The 25954-nt window shown below is 29.4% G+C and overlaps 3 protein-coding genes across 9 annotated transcripts; 1 reads left to right on the top strand and 2 right to left on the bottom strand.

The window, feature by feature from the left end:
* Positions 1-2052: 2052 nt before the first annotated feature.
* Positions 2053-5425, bottom strand: LOC149894627 (uncharacterized). Its single transcript, XM_090085557.1, has 2 exons — positions 4691-5425; positions 2053-4654 (listed from the first exon to the last, which is right to left on the bottom strand). Exon 2 carries the CDS (start codon positions 2935-2937, stop codon positions 2161-2163), a length of 777 nt encoding a protein of 258 aa, XP_089941683.1. The 5' UTR covers positions 2938-4654; positions 4691-5425; the 3' UTR covers positions 2053-2160.
* A 105-nt stretch (positions 5426-5530) lies between these two features.
* LOC149894626 (uncharacterized) lies at positions 5531-11574 on the bottom strand. Of its 4 annotated transcripts, none has more exons than XM_090085548.1 (4): positions 11281-11574; positions 9129-9199; positions 7319-8773; positions 5531-7249 (listed from the first exon to the last, which is right to left on the bottom strand). In XM_090085548.1, exons 3-4 carry the CDS (start codon positions 8766-8768, stop codon positions 6720-6722), a joined length of 1980 nt encoding a protein of 659 aa, XP_089941674.1. In that variant the 5' UTR covers positions 8769-8773; positions 9129-9199; positions 11281-11574; the 3' UTR covers positions 5531-6719. The 4 variants fall into 4 exon arrangements, with proteins under 4 accessions (XP_089941674.1, XP_089941653.1, XP_089941660.1 ...); XM_090085534.1 differs by having other exon boundaries at positions 6714-7249; positions 9129-9740; XM_090085539.1 differs by having other exon boundaries at positions 6714-7249; positions 9129-9725.
* Positions 11575-11721: 147 nt separating this feature from the next.
* On the top strand, positions 11722-24244 carry LOC145192609 (serine/threonine-protein kinase PLK1-like). 4 transcript variants are annotated; one of them, XM_080069906.2, is made up of 11 exons: positions 11722-12051; positions 18440-18631; positions 18862-18969; positions 20554-20670; positions 20884-21101; positions 21181-21276; positions 22472-22929; positions 23093-23390; positions 23475-23604; positions 23782-23901; positions 23982-24244. In XM_080069906.2, the coding sequence occupies exons 1-11, from the start codon at positions 11971-11973 to the stop codon at positions 24195-24197; spliced, it is 2034 nt and encodes a 677-aa protein (XP_079926032.2). In that variant the 5' UTR covers positions 11722-11970; the 3' UTR covers positions 24198-24244. The 4 variants fall into 4 exon arrangements, with proteins under 4 accessions (XP_079926032.2, XP_089941640.1, XP_089941633.1 ...); XM_090085514.1 differs by lacking the exons at positions 11722-12051; positions 18440-18631; positions 18862-18969; positions 20554-20670; positions 20884-21101 and having other exon boundaries at positions 21276-22285; XM_090085507.1 differs by lacking the exons at positions 11722-12051; positions 18440-18631; positions 18862-18969; positions 20554-20670; positions 20884-21101 and having other exon boundaries at positions 21276-22303.
* Positions 24245-25954: the final 1710 nt, after the last annotated feature.

Below are 25954 nucleotides of genomic sequence, written 5' to 3'. Positions count from 1 at the left end.
TGCAGTCAACCGTTGATCCTTTTTTGTGGACTGGAATAACTTGGGCCAGTTTGAAGACATTAGGAAATATTCCTTTGCAAAATGAATTATTTAAGATGATACTTAGTGGTTTGCATAGATTTTTTGACACCAGTTTAAAAAGTTTTGTTGGAAGGCTGTTCGGTCCAACACTCTTACCTTCAATGATAGTGGAATTTATATAGTCGAGGGTTTCCTCTTCAGTTATTGGTTGCACATAAAAAGAGTTGCTATTAGGATTAGTCAGATATTTTTGAAAGTTGAATTTAGACTTCGGAATTCCATTGGATAATTTTGAAGCAATCGTAGTAAAGAAATTGTTAAAATGATTAGAGATAAGTAACTTTTATTTGGCTTTACATTTATCAACTCTTTTATGCCTTTCCACGTGTTTTTTATATTATTGATATTGTGACTGAAAAAGTTTGTGTAATATTCCTTTTTGCTAAACTTTATAAGATTGCTAAAGTTGGCGTTTTGGAATGCGGCATTATTATAAACTGAGCAAGATGATCAGATATTGAAGCTGTAAGATTGCCTGAGATTATATCAGAAGAATAAAAATTTTAAAAAATATTATCAATTACCGTTTCAGAATGAGTGGTTATGCGTGTAGGCTGTATAATAAAATGAAAAAGAGAATTTGAAACCATTGATTCTAAAAAGTGTGAAACTTCATTGGATGTATTGTATTTGAGCAAGTCAAAGTTGAAATCTCCCATTAACATAAACTTCTTTTTGTCTAAGCTAATTTTCTCAAGAAGAGAATTTAGGTAATGATCAACAAATTCAGATGGACACATTGTTGGATGACGATATAAACAACCAACTATTAAGTTTCTTTTTTTAGCATTTATTACTTCAATAAATATAGATTCAAGTTGTTTACTTTTAACCAGGATTAAGTCAGTTCTAACTTTAAAGTTTAAACTAGACTTAATATACATCAAAGCACCACCCTTTTTAGCTTTAGTTGGCGTGTGAACGGTTACATATCCGTCTAAATTAACATTAGTTATAGACACATCTTTATCATGCAGGTTAGATTCCGTTATTCCAATAATATCAGGCATATTATTAAAAGATGCTAATAGTATTTTAAAATCGTCAATATGATATGGTAGAGAAGATATATTTATATGGAGATAACTTATGGAATTTCGGGATAACTCATTGTACCTAGGAACATCTACGTATTTGCAGTTGATTGAAGTATAAGATGAGTCATTGAGGTCCCCAAAAAGGTTTTTCAAGTTTGGATTATTAGATGGATTTTTAACGATGTTAAATTTCAGTGACTTTCCTGCAAGTGTGGTAGATAACTCAAGATCAGAAATATTAGAGAAAGAAAGAAATGTTTTTGTACAGATTAGGCAGTACCAGGTATTTAAAGTTTTGATTTTTTCATATGTCAGTTTGTCAACTCGATTACATTTTCTGTGTATCCACTTGTCACATAGATCACATTGGATAGCTGATTGATTTTTAGCTACAGCTTTAAAGCATATACCACAAGATTGTTTCACTACCATCATTAAAAGTTAAAGAAAAAAGATGGTTAAAAAAAAATAAATAAATAATAATAAAATAAATGATAATAAATAAATTTAAAAAAAAAAAAAAAAAAAAAAAAATCTAAGTGAAAAAATCTAAGTGAGTTGCATAAAAAGAAAATCAAGAAAAAAAAGTATATGTATATATAAGTATATTATCTAAGAAGGAATTTATTAATCTAAGTTTATATAAGAAAATATAACTTTAACAAGAATATAATCTTTAGATAAAAAAACTTTTCATACTTCTTTTTCATTGACAGCAGTTGTATTTCTTCTTGATTTTAACAGTTTTTTGTGTGTTTTCTTGTTTTTGGCTTATCTGATTTTTAATATGAAAGTGGTATTGATATTTACTTTTCCTTCCTCTTCTAATTTTTAAACTTACAGTCAACTTTATCTTTTGATTTTCAATAGAAATATTTTTTCCGGTATCTGAGATTTTCACGGAAACTTTTTTAACCAAAAATTCTTTTTGAAATACTTTATTTACTTTTTACTTTTTCTTTTCTTTTCACAATCTTTTCTTTTATAATCTTTTTTGTCCAAACAATGTTCTACTTTTCAATTAAAACTTAATCAGTTTTTATTAAGCTTTTTTATTTTTCTTCGCCGTTAAAAAAACACGTCCGCCATTTGCGAAGACATTGCATGAAAAAACACCACCATCTGCAATTGATCTCAATTTTGCTCTGACGCCTTTCATATGCGACTGTAAAAAGTTTAAATCAATTTCTTGTAGTTTTAGTTTAATGCGATCAATCAAAACTTGCTCTGTTAAAGCTTGCCAATCTCCCTCGTAAACCTTCTGTGCCAAATGTCCCCAAAAATTTTCAATTGGTCGTGCTTGAGGCACATTTGGGGGATTGGATTCTTTATCAACGTAATAGACATATTGGTCCATCCAATTTAGAGAATCTTTAGAATAATGAGAACTTGCTAAATCTGGCCAAAATAAATAGTTAAAGTCTCCATGATACTTGTGAATAAATGGAAGTAGTCGTTTTTCTAAACATTCATTAATATAGATTGATGAATTGATCGCTACAGCCTTGGAAGTGCGAAACAATGGCTCGGACATACCACGATCAGATATGGCTATCCACATTAATAATTTTTTTGGAAATTTCTCTTTTCCTATAAAACGAACACTTTCTGGGGATGTCTTTTTGTTGTTTGTGTAGTATCCAGAATTTCCAGGCATGTTGTCCCCTGAAAAACAAAAGTATTTTTCGTCATCGATGACTAGAAGCGATTTTGTGTTATAGAGTTGGTTAACTAGTTTCCTGCTTCTTTTCTTTGCCTTTATTTGTTGTTCTATAGTGTATTTTGGAGTCTTTTCACTTTTTCTATATTTAATATTCATTTTTTTTAACTGACGACCAATTGTCGATTGATTTACACCGAATTTAATACCTATTTTTCTCTGACTGACCCCTTTTCGATTGTTGACAAGTCTCGTTAATTCGGCTTTCTTTTCTCTAGTCCAGGATGTCGGACGACCAGGGTGCTTTCTATCAGAAAACGATTGAACAGTTTCAAGTCTTTTTAGGTTATCATATATTGTGCTTCGAGCAAATCCTTCCTTTTCAAAATGATTTACGGTTTGTTTTTTTTTATATTAGGTTTATTTACAAAAAACATTTTTAGTCGCTTTTGAAAAGATTCTCGTTCAGCTGCATTTAACCTCATTTTAAATAATTGTGTTTCAAATAATAAAGTTTATATTTTATAGAACGTTTATGCCTACGCATAAAACCACAAAAACTAATTATTATGCTCAAATAATGAAATTAGGATTTGTCCAATAACTTCCGCATCACCCGTTAATCCCGCCATTTAAAGGGGAACATTGGTGCCTCTGTATTTCAAGAGCCTCACGGACCTTCCCATCAAATGTTTTTGTCTCTACTTTAAGAGACAAAAACATTTGATCGGAAACGAATTTAAAAGTAACCACGGTAATAACAGCTGCAAGTTAACCACGTATACAAAGAACGCTGTTTTAAATCTGTGCAGTACCGAGATTCCAAAACACCAAAACGATCTTCTTAGTCTTGGCCCACACTTTGTACCTTCTTTGAGAGATATCCCTTATATGGATATTATTGCAATAACAGAGTCTTTTGCTTTAAAACTGGAATATAACAACAAGATTGAAAATGCACAAGGTTTAAGGAAAAATGTCTTAAAAGAGCTTAAAATTAAGCCAAAATTAAAAAGAGAACAACGAAAAGCTCTTAACAAAATTAAACAAAGCAAACTTGTTAATATATATCCGTTTGATAAAGGTAATGGATTTGTTTGAATAGAACACGAAAAAGCTTTAGAAAAAGTTTGCGAACAGATCGGTCCAACAAAAGTTCTGAGTGAGGATCCTACTTAAAGCTTATTTACTAAAATCAGAACCTATCTCACAACTTAATAAAAAGCAACGATTTTCAAAAACTGAATACAATAATATATATCCAAGTGACCCCATCCCACCTCGTATGTATGGTCTAATTAAAGCTCACAAACCTGAAAAATCCTATCCTTTGAGAATAGTAGTATCAGCAATCGGCACGCCTAACTATGGAATATCTTACTACTTAGTGAAAACAATACAACCTGTCTTAAACAAAAACAAAACACGGTTAAAAAACTCTTTTGACTTTATTAACAAAGCAAACTCATGGAATATAGAAAAAAATGAGGTTCAAGTTTCATTTGATGTAGTAAACTTCTATCCATCAATTCCATTTAAAGAAGCTACTTTGATTCTTTTAGATCAATTAAATAAAGATGATTCATACAAATTTTCTACTAAACTTACTGTATCAGAAACTAAAAAGCTGATAGAGCTTTGTTTACATCAATGTTATTTTTTGTGGAACGAAGAAATTCATAAGCTGGAGAATTCCTGTCCTATTGGTCTTTCGTTCATGGTCATACTGGCGAAATCTTTTCTACAACACCACGAAGAAAATGCTTTTAAAATTGCAAAAACATTAAATCCTCCTCTTTATTTAAAATCCTATCTAAGATATGTTGATGATAGTCATGTTAGATTTTCAAAAATTCAGGAAGCAGAGCAACTCCAACTTATTTTAAATAAACAACATCCTGCAATACAATACACAATCGAAATCGAAAGCGAAAAGAAAACTTTAAACTTTCTCTATGTAACGGTAATTAATTACACCAATGGTAATTACGAGTTTACAGAAAAGAAGCCATTACGAATATTCAAATTAAACCTCGCTCAAATCACGAACCCAAAATTTTAAGCGCAATATTAAAAGGTTACGTTCACAGTGCTTACTCCATATGCAGTGATTTACATTTACAAAACGAGATAACTTTTCTAATTCAAATGTTCAACGAAAATGGTTTCGATAAAAGCCAACAAAAGAAAAGTTGGATATGGAGTAGTTTTTAAATCTAATCCTAATTTAAGATCACTGCTAACGTGTATAAACAAATCTAAATTACCACACAATAGCCCACCTGGAACTTGCTTAATTGAATATAACTGTTTAAAAGAATACGTTGGCGAAACAAAATTTCAAATTAGAACTTGAACCCAACAACATCAAAAAAGCTTAAACGAGGACAAGCATCATCAGTCTGCAATAGCCACACATAGTAAATCATGTTCAGAAGAAATTGGGAGAAAATTAAAACTCTTAAAGTAGAGACAAAAACATTTGATGGGAAGGTCCGTGAGGCTCTTGAAATACAGAGGCACCAATGTTCCCCTCTTAATGGCGGGATTATTTTCAATAATGGGCTGAAATAGCAAATAACAATATTTTATTCAAAGACCTGAAAAGTTAGCATAAGCTTCATATCAGGAAAGCTCACAGAGGCCAATTTAACTGCAAAGCTAAGTCAAAACACTGAATTAATTGGCATGGATTTTGAAAAAAACCCTGCTACTTTTAACTGGTATTGGACAAGAGTACTATAAAAGACAATTTTGGATATAATTTGTGTATTTATGACAATGTAAATAATTCAGCAGAACATTTTATAGCCAAATGCTCTAATGAGCAGATCTCTTGTCTAGATACATTTTCTACACTTGATAATTTTATATCAAAGCTCGTCTGATTTTCTGAATAACTGCTTTTTGAATTGTAAACAAAAGTCCCTTTCTGTCAACAATGTTAACTATCCACTTCCGGAACATAGTCGAGTGCCATGTGATTGGGATTTTGGCCAAATACATATTCATTAGACCCCTGTATATAAAACTAAATTACCAGAAAAGGTTTCATCTTTATGATTTCAGTGGTCTGATTTTATTATCAAAATTGGTAATTTGTAACTTAAGCTCTTTTAGCACTGAAATCTTCAATTAGATTTTTTCTGAACCAAAGGAGTTAAGGTTCAATAAATATTGCGACATTCCAACATTTGAATAAATAAAACAAAGGTAATAGTGAAATCTGCGATATCTAAATAGGTTCTGCTTTATTGACATTTGTTGCTAAATTGAAACCTTAGATTCAAAAAAGTTGCGTTCATTTCATTCTTCATCTTTGAAAGGCGCTTCAAGAGTTAATTTCAGTTTGTTTTTAAAACTGAATTAAAGATGAATTAAAATTTATTTTAGATAACTATTTACAAATGAGCGAATAAATTAAGATGATGAGGAATATTTACTCACCACAAAGTTGAGTTGTTCTTACAGCTCCTACAGGTTCTAGCAACTTGAAAATTATTAGTTAAACTCCATTCCCAGATGACCAAGGCATTTTGGATGTTCTCCAAATGTAATAGAAAAATTTTCTTTCGTTTCTATGATTTGTTCATCTAGAATGTCGAGTTCCAACGCGTTTTGACATCTTATCTTCAGGAACCACTGAGATTTCTTTGAGTTTTCTCATTAACAATCCATAGCATCAATCTGCACAATCCGTAGCATTGTTACAACGCACAGTGGGCCAGATATATAGGATATGGTGGACAAAACCTAATTATTACCCAATTGCTCCCCAAACCCATTTCGATATATAAATAATCATTATACATGAAATAATATTTATTTTTATCAAGAATATTTTAGTTTTTAATAACAAAATTACAATTAATAGGCTTAGTAAAAATTTTTTTTTTAAATCAACCTTCTTTTCAAAAAATCAAACAAGAAATTGTGTTTAGCTACAAAGAACTAGAAGAAGGTGGAGCTGATTCCCTCAGCAAAGCCAAAACTTCACTGGGGATTTTTTTAAAACTCTTACTATTTTTGTTATGACCTTTTCTTAATGATGTTATGACAGGATCACTAGATACAAGTAGTCTGTTAACCAGGTCGCGGTTTGTGTCTATTCTAGAAGTCTTTCTACTGAAATCTTTCCTAAACTTTTTAAAATCCTTGTTGCGGGCCTCTTGTGCCTCCTCTGACATCAGTCCAATTGGCAAGTACTGTCTAGCAATGATGGCATGACCATGAACTAAAATTTTGTGTACTGATTGTGACATGTAATACCAGGAATACTTAGATATGTAAAGTTTAAGAGCAGTAATACAAAACTCTTTAAACTTGACATTATCAATTTCAAATCCAGATGATAAAGTGACTAGAATGATGTAAAAATAAAATAAAAGAGTTTCATCTACTTTCAAAATTTTGGCAGTTAATTGATAGTCTGCAAAGGCTCGTCGGGCGGTGTTTCCATCATTACTGGTACCTACAAATTGCATATATGTGATAGTTAACCTGATGATTCATATACAAGTATTTATGTAATTTCACTTACCAGATCCTCCACTTTTTGGGAAATCCACAACCAGTCCCATTTGATTCATAAATTCTGTCTGGATACGTTTCTTCACTTGCTTAACATTTTCCTTATCTTCAATAGCTCTAGACTGCCACTTTTGAGTTTCCAGCTTGTATCCAATATGTAATACCATTTCAAAAAACCTAATCCAGGAATGCAGGCTAGAAAGACCATATTTCAGTTCTAAGTTACTAGCATTGTCCAATTTCAGCACCATTTCTAAGTTATTCATGATTTTTGGAGACACACCACACACAGAGCAACATTGAGTTGAATTAGTCACATCAGACAGAATAGTTTGAATTTTGCCATCAATCATGGTCAGTTCTATAATACTTTTGACAACCAGTTCTTTTCCACTAAAAGTAACATTAAAAATACTACATTTTTCTATTTCAGATTCTAAATATTTTGCTTCTTCTAGGACAACAGCTTTGCTTTCTTTTTGAAAAGAAAATCTTATTGGACGACAATAAGCAGTAGATGATGGCTTGTCATTACGCCATAATAGTACTTCTTTATCATTGCAGAACCCACTGAGTTCTAGTGGTGCTAAGCAAGTAATGAACAGAGATTCTTCTTTTTTTAAGTTACGATCTCCAGCTTCCTCACTACTCACTTGCTTGTACACGCTTTGCCCATTAGCCCCATCAAACCCGGCCTTGCAACGCAAAGTCAACCGGGTCAAACAATCCAGCATTGTGCTGATCACAGGAGCTTGCACCTCGCAGAGTCTTTTTACTGTATGTTTTAGTAATTCTTGTAGTGGTATTTGTGCTGAATAATCATCAACAAAGATGTTCTCTGGATAGCAGTTAGCTTTAGACAATCTTATGTTGTTGTATGAAGGATATATATGGCAATCACGTTCTTCAGCTCCATTTCTGATAAGTTGGTAGGTTGATTTTGACATGCCACCATCTATAATTAATGCCAGACCTTCATTAGGTGTATACTTTTTAAATTGACTAGAAGGTTCTGATATCTCAGCAACTTGCTTGGCAGCCTCATAATTAAACTCATTCCTTAATTTAAGCCTTGCTGAGTGGAGCAACTCATCAGTAGTAAAATTATTTATAACATCATTGAGTCTTCTTCTTTTGGTTTTGTCAGATGCGTCTTCAAAGGAGCAACTTGGTCTTCCACCAATATTATGTGATTGACTAGAATTATCAGACTCAGATATATTATTACTGTATGTAGATTTAAAGTCCTGAGCCAACCAATTTTTATTTTTACTTTCAAACTTTTTATTTCCCCGGTTTGCATCCTTCCATTTCTTTTGATATACTTTTAAAAACGCAGCACATCCAGTAGAACCCAAATTCATAGAGACTAGAATAGCTTCTACAGACATAGAAAATGATTTATCACCAGGCTTTAGTTGGTCATGCCGTATACGTTTATGGACATCACTAATCTTCATATCAACTACAAAAAAATGATTTTAACGTTATTAGTGCAACCACTATAAAAAAATATAACATAAATATGGTCATTATTTTCATTTCAGCTACATTTAATTAGGCCAGTATAATAAGCACAGCACCTATTATTACCTAAAACCAAAAAAATAGGTTTGTCGCGAATAGCATTTTACGAAAATATCTTTTTTTAAATGTTTACCAAACTTAAAGGGGCAGCTAAGAGCAGAATTAAACACCACCAACAGGCTATACATATATTGTATTAACTTATTTTAACATTAATAAGCGGTTCCAGCAGGTTCTAAACTATATGCGTCACTTTTAATAGAATATTTTAATATTATAAATAAGAATCTTACCTTTATATTTCAAAATGAAACTGTGAGTTTAATACAAGACCTTGGAATTTGTTGTGGCATTTTTCGTAAAGCTATAAAATTAAATTTTATTAATGTGTCAATTAATTTCGCATATGTTAAATAATTTAAAGGTTATTCGTTGTCATAGTTATAGGTGATATATCTATTAAAAAAATTAATAAATGAATTTCTAAATATATTCAATTGTAATTGATAATTGTACATTTATGATGTACTACCAAACTACAAATAATGTTTTAAACCATTTATTATGCTCTTATATACATAATATACTGAGTAGTTGGAAGTATTTCGAATATTTTTTTTTGAGGTTTTGTCTACCACCTGGCCCACTGTGCAACGGTTTAAATGTCCAATAAACTTCTTGCTAATAAATTTGAAAATTGATGATCACTGGGCAAATCCTGGATTGGTGGTTGCAATGTATGCGTACAACACCAAATATTTGACTCCATAAGATACTTGACTGCTGCAATATGATTTTGTGGATAATTGTAATTGAAAAATTTTCTGACGAATTCCTCACCATCTAAGACATCTGTCTGAATTTTTGCCAGTATTGACTGATATATGATCCTGAAGAAAAGGTCTCTAAAATGTTGGAAGGAAGAGTTCCCTTTTAATGTGCTGTCACAGTTTCCTTTAATAGTGAATAATAACAAATAAAAGTTATAAAATTCTAAATTAGTTGTTTTAAATAAATTGAATTTAAGATAGTTTATAATTTTACACCAAAAAATTTATAAGATTTAAAAAAAAACTATGCAATACCTCACGTGCTCCATATATTTTTGTTTTAACCCTTTAAGATAAATTTTCAAATAAGAAATTGCGAAAAATTACTATTCGATTAAATCCGGTAAACTTTTGCTTTTATAAATCCGGTAAACTTATACCACTTTTGCTTTTTATAAACCAATTTTGCTTTTTATGAATGTATAAAGATTTCTATTTTAACTAAATTTCAGAAGATTATATTTATTTTAAAAGACTGATACAGAAATTTGTACTTTTTTATTATTCGTTATTTACGGAAAAACCAGACTCTGGTGTTTAGATGTACTGATGTTTAGATGTTTAGATGTTTAGATGTTTAGATGTTTATGATGTTTAGATGTTTATTCGTTATTTACGGAAAAACCAGACCCTAATGTTTAGATGTTCAAATGGATTCGGTTTTGAATTTTTTTTTTAATTTGAAGCCATGTTAAAGTGAATTGTCGAAATCCTTCCTTCCTCAACAATTGAAACTGGTGGATTTTCTTAAATTATAACATCTAAAGTTATAATTTGTAACATCTAAATTTGTAATTTATATTTCTCAAATTATAATTTATAACATCTAAAAATATGATTTGTAACATCTAAAAATATAATTTATAGCATCTAAAAATATAATTTGTAACATCTAAAAATATAATTTAGCGAGTTACAAGTTTGTATTATTACACCTGTAATTTAATTGTCTTTTTGTTGTTGACAGTATATGTAACCACGCAGTATTTTAATTTTTTTTCTAAATGATTCCATCAATTTTTGTCTTGCTTTTGACGATATCTTGTGATAAAACATTTTTCTAAAAATATTTTTCTAATTTTATTAAAACAGATTTGTTACAAGGAAATGCCAAGAAAGCATATTTTTCAAAGTTGCTTATAAACCTGATATGTTATTTACATTTTAAAGTAAAATATTTTATAAATTTATTTCAAAAGGATTTTGATCCAATTAGACTATTTCTGCTGCCAATTGACACCTGTAAAGTAAAATTGACAAAGTAATAAAAACGAATTGATTTTTACAATTTAATTGTAACCTTTTTCTTGAATGAGTTTTGAAAATAACGTAGTCTACTGTAAGAAATGGAAAGAAGATTATCCAAGGTTGTATATGAGAAAAATGAAAAATAATTTTTTAGAGTATATTTAGAACGTGGTCAAATGTAAAGATGTCGCAGTGTGTTTGAGTTGTTGTTGAGAAACGTTTTTAAATAACGAAATGTTGTTCATAAACATAGTGTACCACTGTCGCTTAAAACAACGTTAAAAAGCTGACGATAGTTTAAAATTCGTTTATTGTTGACACATTTACCGCCTAATCTTGAAAGATGTGCATAATGTTTCTAACTTACCGCAACATCTTCGATAGCAAATTCGAAGCAAACAGCTCTTATAATAAAGTTTAGACTTTGGGCATTCTTTTAAAATGACGAACTAACTTTGAACTCGTGTTTAGACGCATTACATTATAAGCCCTTTATTTACTCATTGCGTTTATTTATAAATTGTACATTTGTCAGTTTTAAATTCGCTTGTGTTTAACTTCAGTAACAAATTGTCATTTAAAAATAACCTCAGGTTTAATTGAAAACAAATACGCAGTTTGCCCAATCTGCATATATTCTATGGTAACTTTTATGTTGCGCTTTTTCATGGCAATTAGACATGATTGATTTCGAACAACGTGAAAGTGCTTTAACAGGCCTAGCGTGAAAAATTTATTACGCTTCAATACGCGTGTTTGGCGCATGCGTGTTACTAAATCTAACTTAAGAGGAAAGTACCGTTTGAAACTAGTTTGATCCTTTGATCAGTAAATAAGCGAGGAGTGTATTAAATAATTAAAAACTCGTTTAAAATTGTTTTAATTAATTAAAGAAATATATCAGGGGGAATGAAGATAAAAAAAGTGAAGGAGAAATCAATAAAAAATATTTAATATAGTTAAAATTGTGAAATATTAACTACGAACTTTTTTCATTCTGTGTTGGCTTTTTACCGACAATTTTACGTTTCATCTTGTAATTAACGGACGGAAGGGGATGAGCTGTGTAATTCAACACAAGGATTATGAAGTCCTTAAAAATATTCGAGAAAAATTAGAAATGGACTTACAAAAAGAGGTTTGTTATTTTTTAAATTTTGCCACGTTTAAACTTCGAAAATGATTCACTTGATACATAAAATATACACAGTATTATATTCGATTTATAACGTTTCTTATTCTTTTATTTATTTATTTATTTATTTATTATTATTATTATTATTATTATTATTATTATTATTATTATTATTATTATTATTATTATTATTATTATTATTATTATTATTATTATTATTATTATTATTATTATTATTATTATTATTATTATTATTATTATTATTATTATTATTATTATTATTATTATTATTATTATTATTATTATTATTATTATTATTATTATTATTATTATTATTATTATTATTATTATTATTATTATTATTATTATTATTATTATTATTATTATTATTATTATTATTATTATTATTATTATTATTATTATTATTATTATTATTATTATTATTATTATTATTATTATTATTATTATTATTATTATTATTATACATAGAGGTTAACATATTAGCCAAGATTTAAATTTTTGAGAAGTCATAAAAGAAGCTAAAAAAGCATCAATTCTACAAGCTGAAGTAAGTGTGACCAAGTGTAAGCAAGTATGACCTGAAGTTTACTTTTGTGTCGGAGCACCTTTAGTTGATGTAATATTAGAAAACGATGAACTCTTTTTTAAAACCAAACATCTTCAATACATTTTTATCAGTCTCTCATTATATCTTTAATCCAAAAAAGTGTACAAATGTATCAAAAATATACAGTTAAAATGGTTCTGTACACTTAATGCTGCATCAAGTATCTATGGAGATCTGAAGTAGAATTTTATTTGGGGTTTATTTGGCGAGAACCTTGTTTTTAGTGAACCGATTCAGCTCCTTCTTGATGACAGCCTTTGGGGAAGCTATATTGTTGTAAAAATATTTAATGACTTTGGAGTCAACTAACAGCCAAATTGAATAATCCAAAAGTGACAAGTCTAAGAGCTGGGTTGCCACATCTACATTGTCAATAGGATAACCAATACATTAGGAGGTTCTCCTGGAGCCACATTCTTGTTTTATGGGATGTGCAAATCTAGCTGGAACTCCGCGTCCTAATTTGAAAATTAATTGAAATTTACATCCATCAAGATTCAGATTTTTTTTATTGGGTTGATTTTTTAATTTGGTAAAAACAGAAGGCATTTTTGAGGCTGACAAAAACAGACAAAATACCTGAAGCTAGATATTTGGTATTAAATTTATACAGTAAACTGTATTTAAAGAGTTATTAAATTATGGTGAAATTATACAGTAAACTGTATTTAAAGAGTTATTAAATTATGGTGAAATTATACAGTAAACTGTATTTAAAGAGTTGATTAGTATCTTGGCAATCAGCTTGGGTCCAAAGCCATGGTAAGGCTAATGATTGGGTTATTTTTTGCGTTATGTCAATGCTTTAATACGATGAAAGAGAGTTTCATGCAATAATTATGTAATTATGCACCAAACGTATTAAGAAATTCGCGGTGGCATAAAGTATTCTCATTTATAGTATATCCCAGTAGATTTAACTGAATGCAGAAACTCCATATCGAACATGCAATATTATACATTTTTCAATCCTCCTTTAAACACTCCATAATTGTTGTTTGATCATTTTTATCTATTTTGTTACTCCTACGTCATTTTAAAATTCGTCACAAATTCGTCACAAATACATAAAAAACCGAAGGTTGATCTTTTACCACTATCCGAACCTATAACTGTTAACAGAAGGTCCATTTCTAACTGCTTTAGGTTCCGCATTCAATTATTATTGATAAGTATAAGTATATGTGATATTTAGTTTTTTATTTAAGGTTAATAATAATAATAATTAAAGGTTAATTGGTTGTTTATCAGTTATTTATCAGTTATTGAGAAGTATTTAGTCATATTATGAAGATTTCAAATAAGACCTTCAAAAAATTCTCTTACACTTTTTTTTATTATGAATTTTACTGCAATTACCAAAGAAAAAAGCTTAACAAATTTTTTTTTTTTTTTTTTAATATCTCCTTTTACAAGATTCTTTAACTTTTCCTCTCGTGGGAGCAACGTTATTGAAACATCGAAAATACAATTTATTAGACTAAAAACAATAGGTACACGTACAACAATAGATAATTGATTTAAACAATGGACGCACGTGCAACAATAGATAAAAAATTAAACCCTCTTTTTGTTTCGGAACCTGTTCAGTTGTTTCTATACATTCACGTACGATAATTTCCATACGTATAAAAGTGTAAATGATTTTGAAATATTATGGTCTAGAATATTATATTGGATTGAAATATTTGTTATGTTGCTGAATTGTGGGTAAGTAACAATTTTCGCATGTATCAAATATTTTGCTTAAAATGGTTTTTTTTTTCAACTAAATGTTAAAAAAATGGTTCGTGATATTTTTCTGAAGAATCAATTATGCATTAATCAGTTAATCGCCTTAACTGTGAAATATTCTCACGAGTTATGTATTGTTAACACTTTAACCTTGATAAAAAAGTTTTAGAGTTTTCTTTACGGACTCCACGAAGACAGTCTTGATTCAAATTACGGGGATAATAATAAACTAGCAGGTCAATTTGCAGGTCAGCTTGATATTTTGGCTGTGTTAACCTGATCCTCTGTTCTTTTTTTCTTTCTTTTTTTAAATACCCTTCCTCTTTGAATTTAATAATGGTAAAAAATGTACTATACTTTTTACGAATATGATTTTCCACTTATTCACGCTCCCGATGCGACTGAAAAAACTTTAAAATCTGTTGCAAATTCGAAACGGAAGTTCTCTGATCTTTTAAAAAAACTTTGATCTTTTAACTCTGGTCATAAAGTGGTCTTTAATCGTCTTGATGTTTTTTCTGAAGTCAAAAAGGCAGATTTCATTTTAGGTTAAATATATTATATAAAAAATCTATATATTTTTTACAATATATTTTTAATTATTGAAAAATTAAAAACTGTTCTCTAATGAATTCATTTGAAGTTTTTCAGTTTTTTTCATTTTATTTTTTGAGCAAAAGTTTAAAAGGTTCAGGTATTAACTAACTTTTTTAAAACCTGTTAAGTTTTTCAAAACCTGAGTGGTTAAAGTTTTAAGACTTTTGGAGAGACTCTTTCGAGAGGAACGCTCAAATTTTAAAGAAAACATTTTAACGTTTAAGTCGCCATAATCTTACTAAAATATTAATGCATGTATAAAATTTGAATACATCATATTATCATTGCTAATTGATTGATCTTCTAACGAAATTTCTGGTTTTTAAAAAAAATATTTTAAAAAATTATAAAATATTAAGTCCCCAAAAAGCATATTTTATGCAGTAAGTTAAGATAATGCACAAGGAGTCATTTCGTTTATTAAAAATACTTTCTGTTCTTCCTGAGCGGTTAAGGATCAAAATAATGGAGTAACATCTTCATGCTTATAGGCACCGTATTTTTCGGGATATTCGTTTTTTAAATTTTCAGTCGTTAGATGTGCATGTGTGTGTGTGTGTGTGTTTCGGAAGATAGAGAAGGAAGAGGGGGCGAGGAGGAGATTGTGATTTAACGAAGACTCGAGAGTGCGTTTTTATTCAAAAAAGTAACATAAAGTAAAAAGTTATTTTTTCGAAACTTTTTAATTCTTAGATTATTTTGGGCATTTCGTTTATTTTATGTTAACCTCCTTGACAATAATAATAGCAATATTTATTAATACATAATATTTATAAATGTTTTAGTTAATAATATTAACCAATATTGTTATTCCATAGTGAGAAGAAAGTGAAAACTGAACTTTTCAACAAAACCTCTTGTTATGAACTAAATACAGTAAACTTTATAATTAGTATTTAAGACTTATAAAAGTATTGCGCTATAAGGTAAGTATGGGTATTAAGGCCCGGCGGGTAATAAGGCCCACTAATCCAAAGTTAGGGAAAAAATAAATTGTGAAACTTTTTTTCGACATTAAAATATTAGAGTTATCTGGTTTTATCACTGGCAGCAAAAAAAAATCAGCATTTCTTTACCGCGCATTCGACAAAGGTGGGCCTTAATACCCATACTTACCTTATAAACAATAAATGTGCTAAAAATCCAATAAAAAAGAGATTACTAAAATAACTAATAAAGATTTAATAGAGAAAAAAAATTTGTAAAAAAGAATCTTTTTTGGCAAATATGCTTAGGAAAATTTCCCGGCCAACATAAGGAAAAAGCATAGAAAAGTAATGTTTAAATGCTCTGATTGGTTAGCAGTTGCTCTATGTGCTATTGATTATTGAGTTAAAGAACTGGTTTGCATTTTTGAATTGCGCAAGTAAATTAATGCTTGCATACAAAAACGGCAGTTAATATGATGACAATAGAGGATGCGTTTACAATGCATATTTCACAAGTTGTGAAATAATAATAAACATTGTACGTGGGAGCTCATTTTTCTTTTCTTTTTTTTTTTTTTTTTCTTTCTGTTTCCAGATGACGGGTATCGACCTCCTAAAGTCAAGTGCCGACATTTCTAACAATTGTCCGTTTTTTAAAAATAATTAGCTTAAGTTCGAAAAGGTAATATTAAGGATTTCTACAGAAAGTGCTATATACTTTATCAGAACCATAATCCCCTGAGATTAGCTGCAAAATATACCAACTAAACTCTGTTGGAATGGATAAATCTTTCCCAGGTGAAATCTTACTAACGTTCAGATTAGAAACAGTTAGAAACTTTTAGTTAAGAATTAATTCCGCAATAGAAAATATACTACAAGTAATCAATCGGTTTCTATTTAACTAATTTGGAGAAATTAAGATTGGAACTAACAAGTTATGATTTCCATACTACTCCAGTTCCTCATGCACTAAAATCTGATCTTCGCCCTCTCATAAAGCTTTATTACGAATCTAATCATCTCAATGGTGTTGATGATGCATGTTTATAAGCTACTGGCCTAATTCGATCTTTTACTTAGAAAAAATCGAATTCAAAAATCTAAGAGGATCAATTTGATGCAGATTTTAAACAAATCTTTAATCAATATGATATCTTCTTTTTTTTTCCTAATATTTCAATAAAATTAAGCGCGTGAAAAAATAACCAACCATTTTTTTTGTCGACAGCTTAGAAGACCGCTACTTTAGAATGTCATCTGTACGTTAAAATTTTGTACCGCAACGTTCTCATGTCTGCTTCATTGCAATAAAGCAATTTTTAAAAGAGGGAAATTTTTTATATTATTTATTACTTTAAACTATTTTGTATTTTTTATAATCGTTTTGACCGATTCATAATTTTTATAAGTAAAAAGCGTTCTTACTTTTAATTCTTACTTTTCGTTTAACACTTAGGTATGCTTGAAAATAAGTAAGGATAAAAATGGTTCTTTAAATAATAAATAAAAAGATGTCAGTGGGTCTGATTTTGTTTTTTTCCCATTGATTATAAATTTTAAAAACCACATTTAGGTTTTTTTGTACTTTTTACAATCTGCAATTTAATTTTTTTTTAAAAAAAAAAAAATTAAATTGCAGATTGTAAAAAGTACAAAACCTTTTTTTTCATATTAAAAAAAAAAAACTTTGAATCAAATTTACATATCCACAAGAACTTAGTATTGGTATAAAATCTGCATGCTTTTGTGCTGGTAACCAATAAATAATGGATATACAAACTTTAAAAAACTGTCAAAAATTTGTTGTTTTTTTTTATGTCTCTCAAAATTTTAATTAAAGTTTAATAAAAGGTGCAACAATTGATGATAACGACGTTTGGAAGATTCGAACTGAGCTCCTAACATATTTACCGCCTCATATTTAAGATTAGTACACATATATATTTCGTACACATAGGGTACGAAAATAATTCTGCCTTTCTCATACTATGCTCTCTGGCATGATAAACTCCATCGGTGAGAAACATTTCTGATGCTAATAAAAGTAAGTGAAACATTTTTAAGTAAGAAGTGCAGCGGAAATCAATTAGAATTTCGACAGGTGAATCATTTTTTAAGTTTTTTTTGTGAACAAGCATCTGGGTAACGTTGAATAATTTGTCAATGGTGATACAGTGAATTTTTAATGCACCGTTCAGTTTAGCGCGTTCATTAATTTAATAGAAACATCTGTATTCAATCGGAAACTGGCTTGAGACACTAACTTTCATGCGCATTTCTAGTTGCAATCTACCAATGAAATGTGCGGAATTCATTCAAATTAACCAATCATTTGCCAAAATGCTCATTTAGTAGTTTTGAAAGACGCTTCGCTTAGATAGCAATCTAGTTTATTAAGAGAAGAAGGGTATTAATACTGAAAATAGTTTTAAAGAACTGGTTAAAAAAAGTTTTTAATAGCGTATTTTGAATAATAACTGTCGGGTATAACTTACATTAGATCGAAAAGCTGCACCTGCGAAGGATGTTAGCGAGCTACAGAACCATGAGTACGGCTAAGGTGCCGACTACAAAATCCGATAGCAAGAACAAAGATCATGGAAAAAATCAACCTATACTTCCCGAAGTTGCACAACTTGTTATTGATCCTAAATCCGGTAAAAAATATATCAGAGGAAAACTGATGGGAAAGGTACGAAGTTTCACCAGCTTTATCAAAAATAGTTTTTAATACTATATAAACATTCGTGTTAAAATTAGGAAATATTGTTAGAGATTGAAACAAATGTTAAGAAACAAGGTGTAAAAATTTAAAAATATGTATCTTTAAGAACCTTATTTCTTTTGCTAAAACGATTCACTAAAATACATGATAAGTTTTTGTTAAAATTTTGAATCATTTTATTGCTCCATTTTTTTTAGGGTGGGTTTGCCCGATGTTACGAAGTCACAGATGTGCAAACAGATAAGAAATACGCTTGTAAAGCTATCTCTAAAGCAAGAATATCTAAACCCCATCAGCAGCAAAAAGTAATATTTTGCGTTTGATTTTCTTGTTGCAGGTTTTTGCACTTCAATATTTTCAAAATACAACTTAAATTTTTAATTAAAAAGAACCGCGATAAGCTTTAACTTTAATTTAGCAAATTTCGGAAAATCAAATAGAACTTAGGAAGAAATATTCGTATTATAAATAAATTTTTTTATTTATTCGAAGAAAAGTTGCAGAAAAAATTACTTTAAAATGTGTGTTACCTAGTTACGCGTTGCTCATTTGTAACTTAGTCATAGCGGAGATGATTCATTTTTTTTTTTCTAGTTTTCCATAAACAGATAATTTATTCATAAACTATCGGACGTAGTGAATCAGATATTTACCACAACTGCTGTTCAATTATTAGTGTGCGTATGTCATGCGTACATGTGTGAGTCACGTGTGCATGTGTGAGTGACTCGAGCTGGTAATTTTTCCTTCTTTGGTCAATGTTTTCAGTTGTGCTGTTTTTTAGATAAAATTTATCGAAACTAGGATAAAGTAAATGATACTAAGTTTTGCGAACCTTTCTTATCCTAATGTAGTTTACAGTAGATGTAGCTAGCTAGATTAGAAGTCTCTTTTCTAGTATACTCTTGTAAGTTGTACCTAACCGCCCTTTCAGCACGTATTTTGGCTGATATCTTTGTGAGCGATTTTGTAAACAACTTTCCGAATCTCCAATTAAGTTTTTGATGAAAAAATATTTTAGCATTATTTATCTGAATTCAAAGTCTGTTTTTAAAATTAATCGTCTGCTAATTCACCCTCTAAAACAGCCGATTGGCAACTAAATTTACGATAATGATTGGGAAGTAAATTTACAGCTGCACAGTTCTTCATTTATAGTATGCAGAAATATCACTAGTTAGGTCAGCATTAAAAATTAGTCAAATGCATATGTGTTTAAAAAGGTACAACAAGTTTCTTAAATTGAATTTTCCAATATATTGTCCATTTTCTCCATTTTCTGAACGAGAATTTTCGCAACGATATTTTGAGCGAATAGAGAAAGGAACTTCACCATAATTATATAATTATGAATTAATTAACTTTGTCAAATCTTCACTAATATTAGTATACTTCATTTTTATTTTATCAATTCTCTAAAAAGTCAAAATTTTAAGAAAAAAAATTCCATGGTCGAACTTCATAGCGGAATATTCTGTTATAGTTAACTGTTTGTTAATTAATTTATTTTTTTGCCTCTATATTTATCAATGCAAATTATACACATCAATGACCTTTTTACTCTATTTATTTAGTTACCGTTATAATGTTCTGAATTATGCATTTATAGGGGATGACTTTTCTGCAAAAACTACATAATATTTTCTAAACATCTAATCCACAAGTATTAATAATAAAATGTCATCTCTTTATGAAAACAAATTTAAGCATACTTTAATAAATAAATTACATCGGATGCTAACTTAGCTAACTATTGTTTGTTTGTTTTTGTTTTCTTTTTTTTTTTTTTTTTTTTTTTTTGTCTTTTGCTTTTTTTTTTCAATGGCTACTGATAACTTTGTTTTGACAACTTTAAGTTTTTCTAATTGTCTATGCTTTCTTTTGTGCAGATTGCAAATGAGGTAGAATTGCACAAAGGTTTTAACGGACGCTTTATCGTGCGCTTTTATGGGTACTTTGAAGACGATGATAATGTATATATTCTTCTTGAGCTTTGTAATCGCAAGGTACATTATCTTTAAAATAAAAATACCTCAATATATTTAACTACTTTTTTAGTATTAGTAAAATTTTAAATGACCTTTTGCATTAATTTTAGCCAAACTTTTAACTTTTTAACCAAATTAGAATTTCGTATAGAGAAAATGTTGCTGCAAAATACTCTTGTGATTTTTTAAATATTAAAAAAAATTTTTTTTTTCCTAATATGCTTCGTTTAGTCAATGGTTCAGCTTCTTAAACAGAGACGAACATTAACAGAACCTGAAGTTCGGTATTTTATGCATCAGGCTGTTCAAGGTGTTCAGTACCTGCATAAGGAAAGTGTTATACACAGAGATATAAAGCTAGGAAACTTATTTATAAACAATGATATGGAAATACGAATTGGGGATTTTGGACTAGCTGTTCAAGCAGATAAGGATGGAAAAAAGGAAATGTAAGAATAGAAAATTTATGCTTTTTACTTTACTTATTTCAGTTTATATTTATTAACAAAAAAAGCTTTTTTTTCAAAGGTCAGTCTGTGGTACACCTAACTACATTGCTCCTGAAGTTTTGAGTAAAGCTGGACATTCATTTGAAGTTGATACATGGGCTTTGGGTTGTGTTATGTAAGTGTGTGAGCCACTACTTAATAAGTTTAAACCAAGTATACAAGTATACAAGATTGCTATCTTTAATATTGGCCTACTGTGGGTGTAATATTACACAAAATAGTCAAAAAGGAAAAAAGATCCTAAACAACCCTCCAAATGAGTATATTTATAAAATGTAGATACATGGATCTTTATGTATCTCTATAAGAGGAGAAAAAGAAAAAATATCAAAGTATTAATATAATAAAAATACTAAATACAATACAAATAGCACCTTTGTAGTTGTGCATTACTTTTATGGTGAGTTTATTACAGATGTAGTACGATTGTTTAATTTGTTAAAACTATTATAGTCAAGTTAAAATGCTCCTTTTGGATTTAATACTATTGACTAACAATAGAAGCCCCAGTTTTTTTTTCCCCAAGAGGATCAATTGATCCAACTTAATCACAACTTAAATTGCATCTTTAAGTGTGTTTTTTTTAATGTACTTTATTTATTTTTCAGTAAGTAATTTATGATTAAGTAATTAAAAAATTAGACATTATATATCAATTTTTTAAACATTAATTTTTGGTTTCACCAAAGTGTCAAAGTTGTGTTTGGATCAGTTGATCCACCTTGGGGCTTCTAGTGCTAAATATAGCCTTACAATTTACTGAATGTAATTGACAATGACTGTTTTAGTGTTCTTAGCAGGTGTTTTCATGTCTTTTTACATGTGTACGTCCTGAATGTTGTTTTTGTTATTTCCTCCATCATAAGGTATGTTTTGTTTGTTTATTTTGTAATGTTTGTGTCTTTAAAGCAATAATTTACGGGACTAAAAAAAAATGTTGTAACATTTTTAAAAGTAATATTGAGATTAGAGAAATGTGTGTTAAAGTTTTGTGCTTTCGTTGATTTTTTTTGAATAAACTGGATCTATGGCTTATTTGGATAAAACTTTACTGTGATTTGTTGAAGAACTACATACAATGACTGACTATACCTCACCAAATGACAGATGTGTGTAAATGCCAGGTTTAAAAAAACAAATATGCAAGTTTCTGGTTTGTAAATATTCTTAATTCTTTTGAATTGTATTGTTTGTACTGTTGTTCTGGCTTATTTTCTTAGTAGTTTATAGTTTTAATAAATTGTTTACAATTCCTGGTTCATTTAATATCTTTTTAAGCACATTTTTGTCAATATTATTTTTGTTTTTAGGTACACACTTCTTGTTGGTCGTCCACCATTTGAAACAAGTTGTTTAAAAGACACATACATGCGTATAAGAAATAATGAGTATGCTATACCATCCAGAGTTACACGGCCTGCAGCAAAACTTATACAAAAACTTCTTAGTGAAAGGCCTGAAGATAGGCCAAGTTTAGAGCGGGTGTTAAATGATGAGTTTTTTACAAGAGGGTTTTTCCCAAAATCTCTGCCATCTATTTGTTGTGTTGCACCACCAAAGTTTACATCAATAAAAAACCGTAATAAGAAGTGCGATTTCGTCAACCATAATATTTTTAAAACTAATAAAAATGATGATAATGTAAGCTCGGTAAAAGATGCACTCTCAAAAATCAACATTCATGAGCGACCTGATGAAGAACAACATGAAAGTGGAATTGACAGTCAAGATTCAAATGGTAACGAGGAAGAGTGTATACTTCGAGATGGTAGGTTTATCAACTTTTTTAACTAAATATATGAGTAAGTTATTTAGTTTCAACATTTACAAAGCAAAAGTAATCTTGAAGCTATTTATCTAGGCTAATTTGCAAAGCTTTTCAGATATCTTTTCAAGATTATTAATACAAATAATGGACTTTCTTTTTACAGATGTCAACGATATAACTTACAGTTACAATAATCCTCAGAGTATGTGTGACAGGTTGAGTAAATGCTTAAACACTTTACCTGACTGTCATACTACTGCCTGTTCAGATCCAATTTCAACTGGTACTTCTGACTCAGAAGAGGATAGCATCAGTGAAGGAATAACAGAAAGCAATCGCTTGTGGATTACAAAATGGGTAGACTATAGTAACAAATATGGGTTTGGTGCTCAACTTTCTAATGGGTGTATTGTAATTCGTTATAATGATGGAACTACACTAGCAGTTGATGCTCATAAAAGGTAAAAACATTTTAAATTGTAAAATTACTCAACAGAAGTTTAATTGTTATTGAACTTAGCTGGCATTTCTTGGTTACTTTTCAGGCGTTTACAGTACTTTGATGAGGAGAAAAACATATTCCGTTTTAGCGTAAATAATATTCCTGAAGATCTGAGTAGAAAAGTTACTTTGCTAAACTACTTTGCTAATTACATGGATAAGCATTTATTAAAAGTAAGTGCTTCTTTTGTCCTTCGATTTTTTATAAGTTAATTGATAAGAAGCTATGGTTTTTTATTTATGAATTATTGTCACAAATAAAAGTTTTTTTATAACCTCATAGTTTTATAGTTCCTTAGTAGACATTTTGTAATCAGTTGCATTTTAGCATAACTGGTGTTCTTTTTTCAGGGAGGTGATTTAGATGATCCTTCAAAAACACACGATGTGTTTTCTGAAATGTCAATTATAGACATTTGGTTCCGCACAGATAAAGCCATGGTGATGTATTTAAGTGATGGTACACTACAGGTAAGTTTGATGCCTACATTTACTTTTATATTTAATGAAGAAAATATTTTCTAACAACTTCAAATTTTTCTCTTGGTTAGGTCAACTTTCTTGCTGATCATACTAAAATTATTTTGAATCCAGAACTAAACCATGACATTGTAACATTTATTAATCAGAGTCGTGAAAGTTATGTAACAACCTTAAATAACGTTTCAAAAAGGGGTTGCAGTGAGGAAATAAGTGAGCGTCTTCAATACTGTCTGATGGTATTGCATAAGTTAGGTGAAATGTATATTGATGACGCTATTAACTAATTGTTGAAGAGCAAATCAAGGTCATAGTGGTACAGCTGCCTCTCAAACACTGAAAAACCATGATTTAAAGACTGCTTTTGGGTCAGCGTCATTTCCGAGACACTGTAGTAAAATTCTTGAAGTTGTTTTCTTGAAATTGACGCTTAGATTTTGTTTAAAGAAAAAATTACTAATGTCTAAAAACGATAATATTCGAAACGCTTTTTTTTGACCACACATTAAAAATTTACGATTCATGCTTTTTCCAAAGTATCCAATCAAAAAACATTCAAAGTATCCATTCAAAAAACGTTCAATATTTTGTAAGAGAAACTCAGAACAAGTCTTTTCTTTTTACATAAGCAACAAATATTCGCCATATTTATATACATATATTTATTTTAAATCTTTTACTTTTTTCTATTTGTAAATAGAATATATAGAATGTACAAATTATTTATATCTAGAAGTAAAAAAATTTTTATAACCTTTTTGGTGTTCTTTTATTGATCTATGTTCCTTTTTACGCCATTACTTGAAACATAGCAGAGGGGGAAAAATTTTGTTTATTGATTATGGTACTTATACTAAGCTAATATAATGAATTCAAATCTTGTGAAATCAAATATTGTGATTTGAATTCAAATTAACAGTGGAATTTTTCTCGTTAAGTTACAGACTTTCATTATTTTTTTTTAATACATTCATTTTGAAAAATTCTGCATTTAGAATAAAAGAGCGAATTTCCGTAGAAAACTTGTGCTATGATCTTAAATTATAAAGCTGGCAATGCTGAAATTATGTGCTGAACGCAATCACTGCTAGTTTATTTTGCCCTACGTTTTTTCGTAAAACCAAGCAAAAGTTTTAAAGACACATTTTTAAATTAAAGACATCATTTGAAAATTGAAATGAAATTGCAAATTCCAAATGATTGAGTTGCAAATTACAATTTTCAAACTTTGGACTGTAAGATATACAGTGGTGATCATTGAAATAACACACATAATATTTTCTTTTGACTGCATTTTATAACGTGTTTCTACGTATTTAGGTTTAGTACCATTTCTTATAAAAACTTACAAGTTGGAACTTGCATTATTGTTCGGGCGTAAATACCACAATGTGACAATAAAAACTTTAATTGTCAAATTTTATTGAGCTCAATGAAATAGACGCGATGGAGGAGAATCCCATTTTTTAGTCCGGGGGGCCAATGCTATAAACATAAAAAACGAAGTTTTTACCGTAAAAAGCGAAGAAAAAAAAGTCCATTGCTATAAACATTCTGAAAATTCTGTTTTAAGATAAAAACTTCGCTATTAAATCCAATGCTATAAACGAACCAGGGAATCGCTTTTTCAGATAAAAAAGGCGTTTTTTCGAAAAAAAACTTCAGATAGATTTTTTATCTCTATTTTAGATACTTTCTTCGTGATTTTTAGCGGCCATTGTTGGAACAACGTTAGCGCTTCAAAATCATTGAACATTCTTTGTTTGTGTTTTTATGTAGATACTTTATAGATAAAACTGAAAAGGATTTTGGTAACTCCATTATAAACTAGTTCCTTAAAATCTGCATTTAATCGATTATTCAGTTCATTGTTGTGCTTTGTTAACAATGCATGCATGTATTTAACATTCCATGCTTATTTATATAGGTTTTCAATAGTAATTTTGGTTAAACAAATTTTTCATAATGTTTGGCTAAAGAAAAGTATAAATAGTCGACAAATATGCCATATAATACACAAATACATAACAAAATCTAAAGAACT

This window comes from Hydra viridissima, unplaced genomic scaffold (assembly GCF_058129835.1).
Source record: "Hydra viridissima isolate aposymbiotic clone 2 unplaced genomic scaffold, HvirCarnegie_v1 scaffold_1, whole genome shotgun sequence".
NCBI lineage: Eukaryota > Metazoa > Cnidaria > Hydrozoa > Anthoathecata > Hydridae > Hydra > Hydra viridissima.
Note: the sequence above shows the minus strand (reverse complement) of the source record. Positions and strands in the feature narration are given on the sequence as shown.

What these genes read in the sequence shown, in the direction of transcription:
- LOC149894626 (XM_090085548.1), bottom strand. Translation starts at nt 8,768, where the DNA reads ATGAAGATTAGTGATGTCCATAAACGTATACGGCATGACCAACTAAAG. An exon ending in CCCAAAAAGTGGAGGATCTG is followed by an intron (nt 7,250 to 7,318) that starts GTAAGTGAAATT and finishes TGCAATTTGTAG; the next exon opens with GTACCAGTAATGATGGAAAC.
- LOC145192609 (XM_080069906.2), top strand. Translation starts at nt 11,971, where the DNA reads ATGAGCTGTGTAATTCAACACAAGGATTATGAAGTCCTTAAAAATATT. An exon ending in AACCCCATCAGCAGCAAAAA is followed by an intron (nt 18,970 to 20,553) that starts GTAATATTTTGC and finishes TCTTTTGTGCAG; the next exon opens with ATTGCAAATGAGGTAGAATT. An exon ending in AAGGATGGAAAAAAGGAAAT is followed by an intron (nt 21,102 to 21,180) that starts GTAAGAATAGAA and finishes TTTTTTTCAAAG; the next exon opens with GTCAGTCTGTGGTACACCTA.
- LOC149894627 (XM_090085557.1), bottom strand. Translation starts at nt 2,937, where the DNA reads ATGAATATTAAATATAGAAAAAGTGAAAAGACTCCAAAATACACTATA.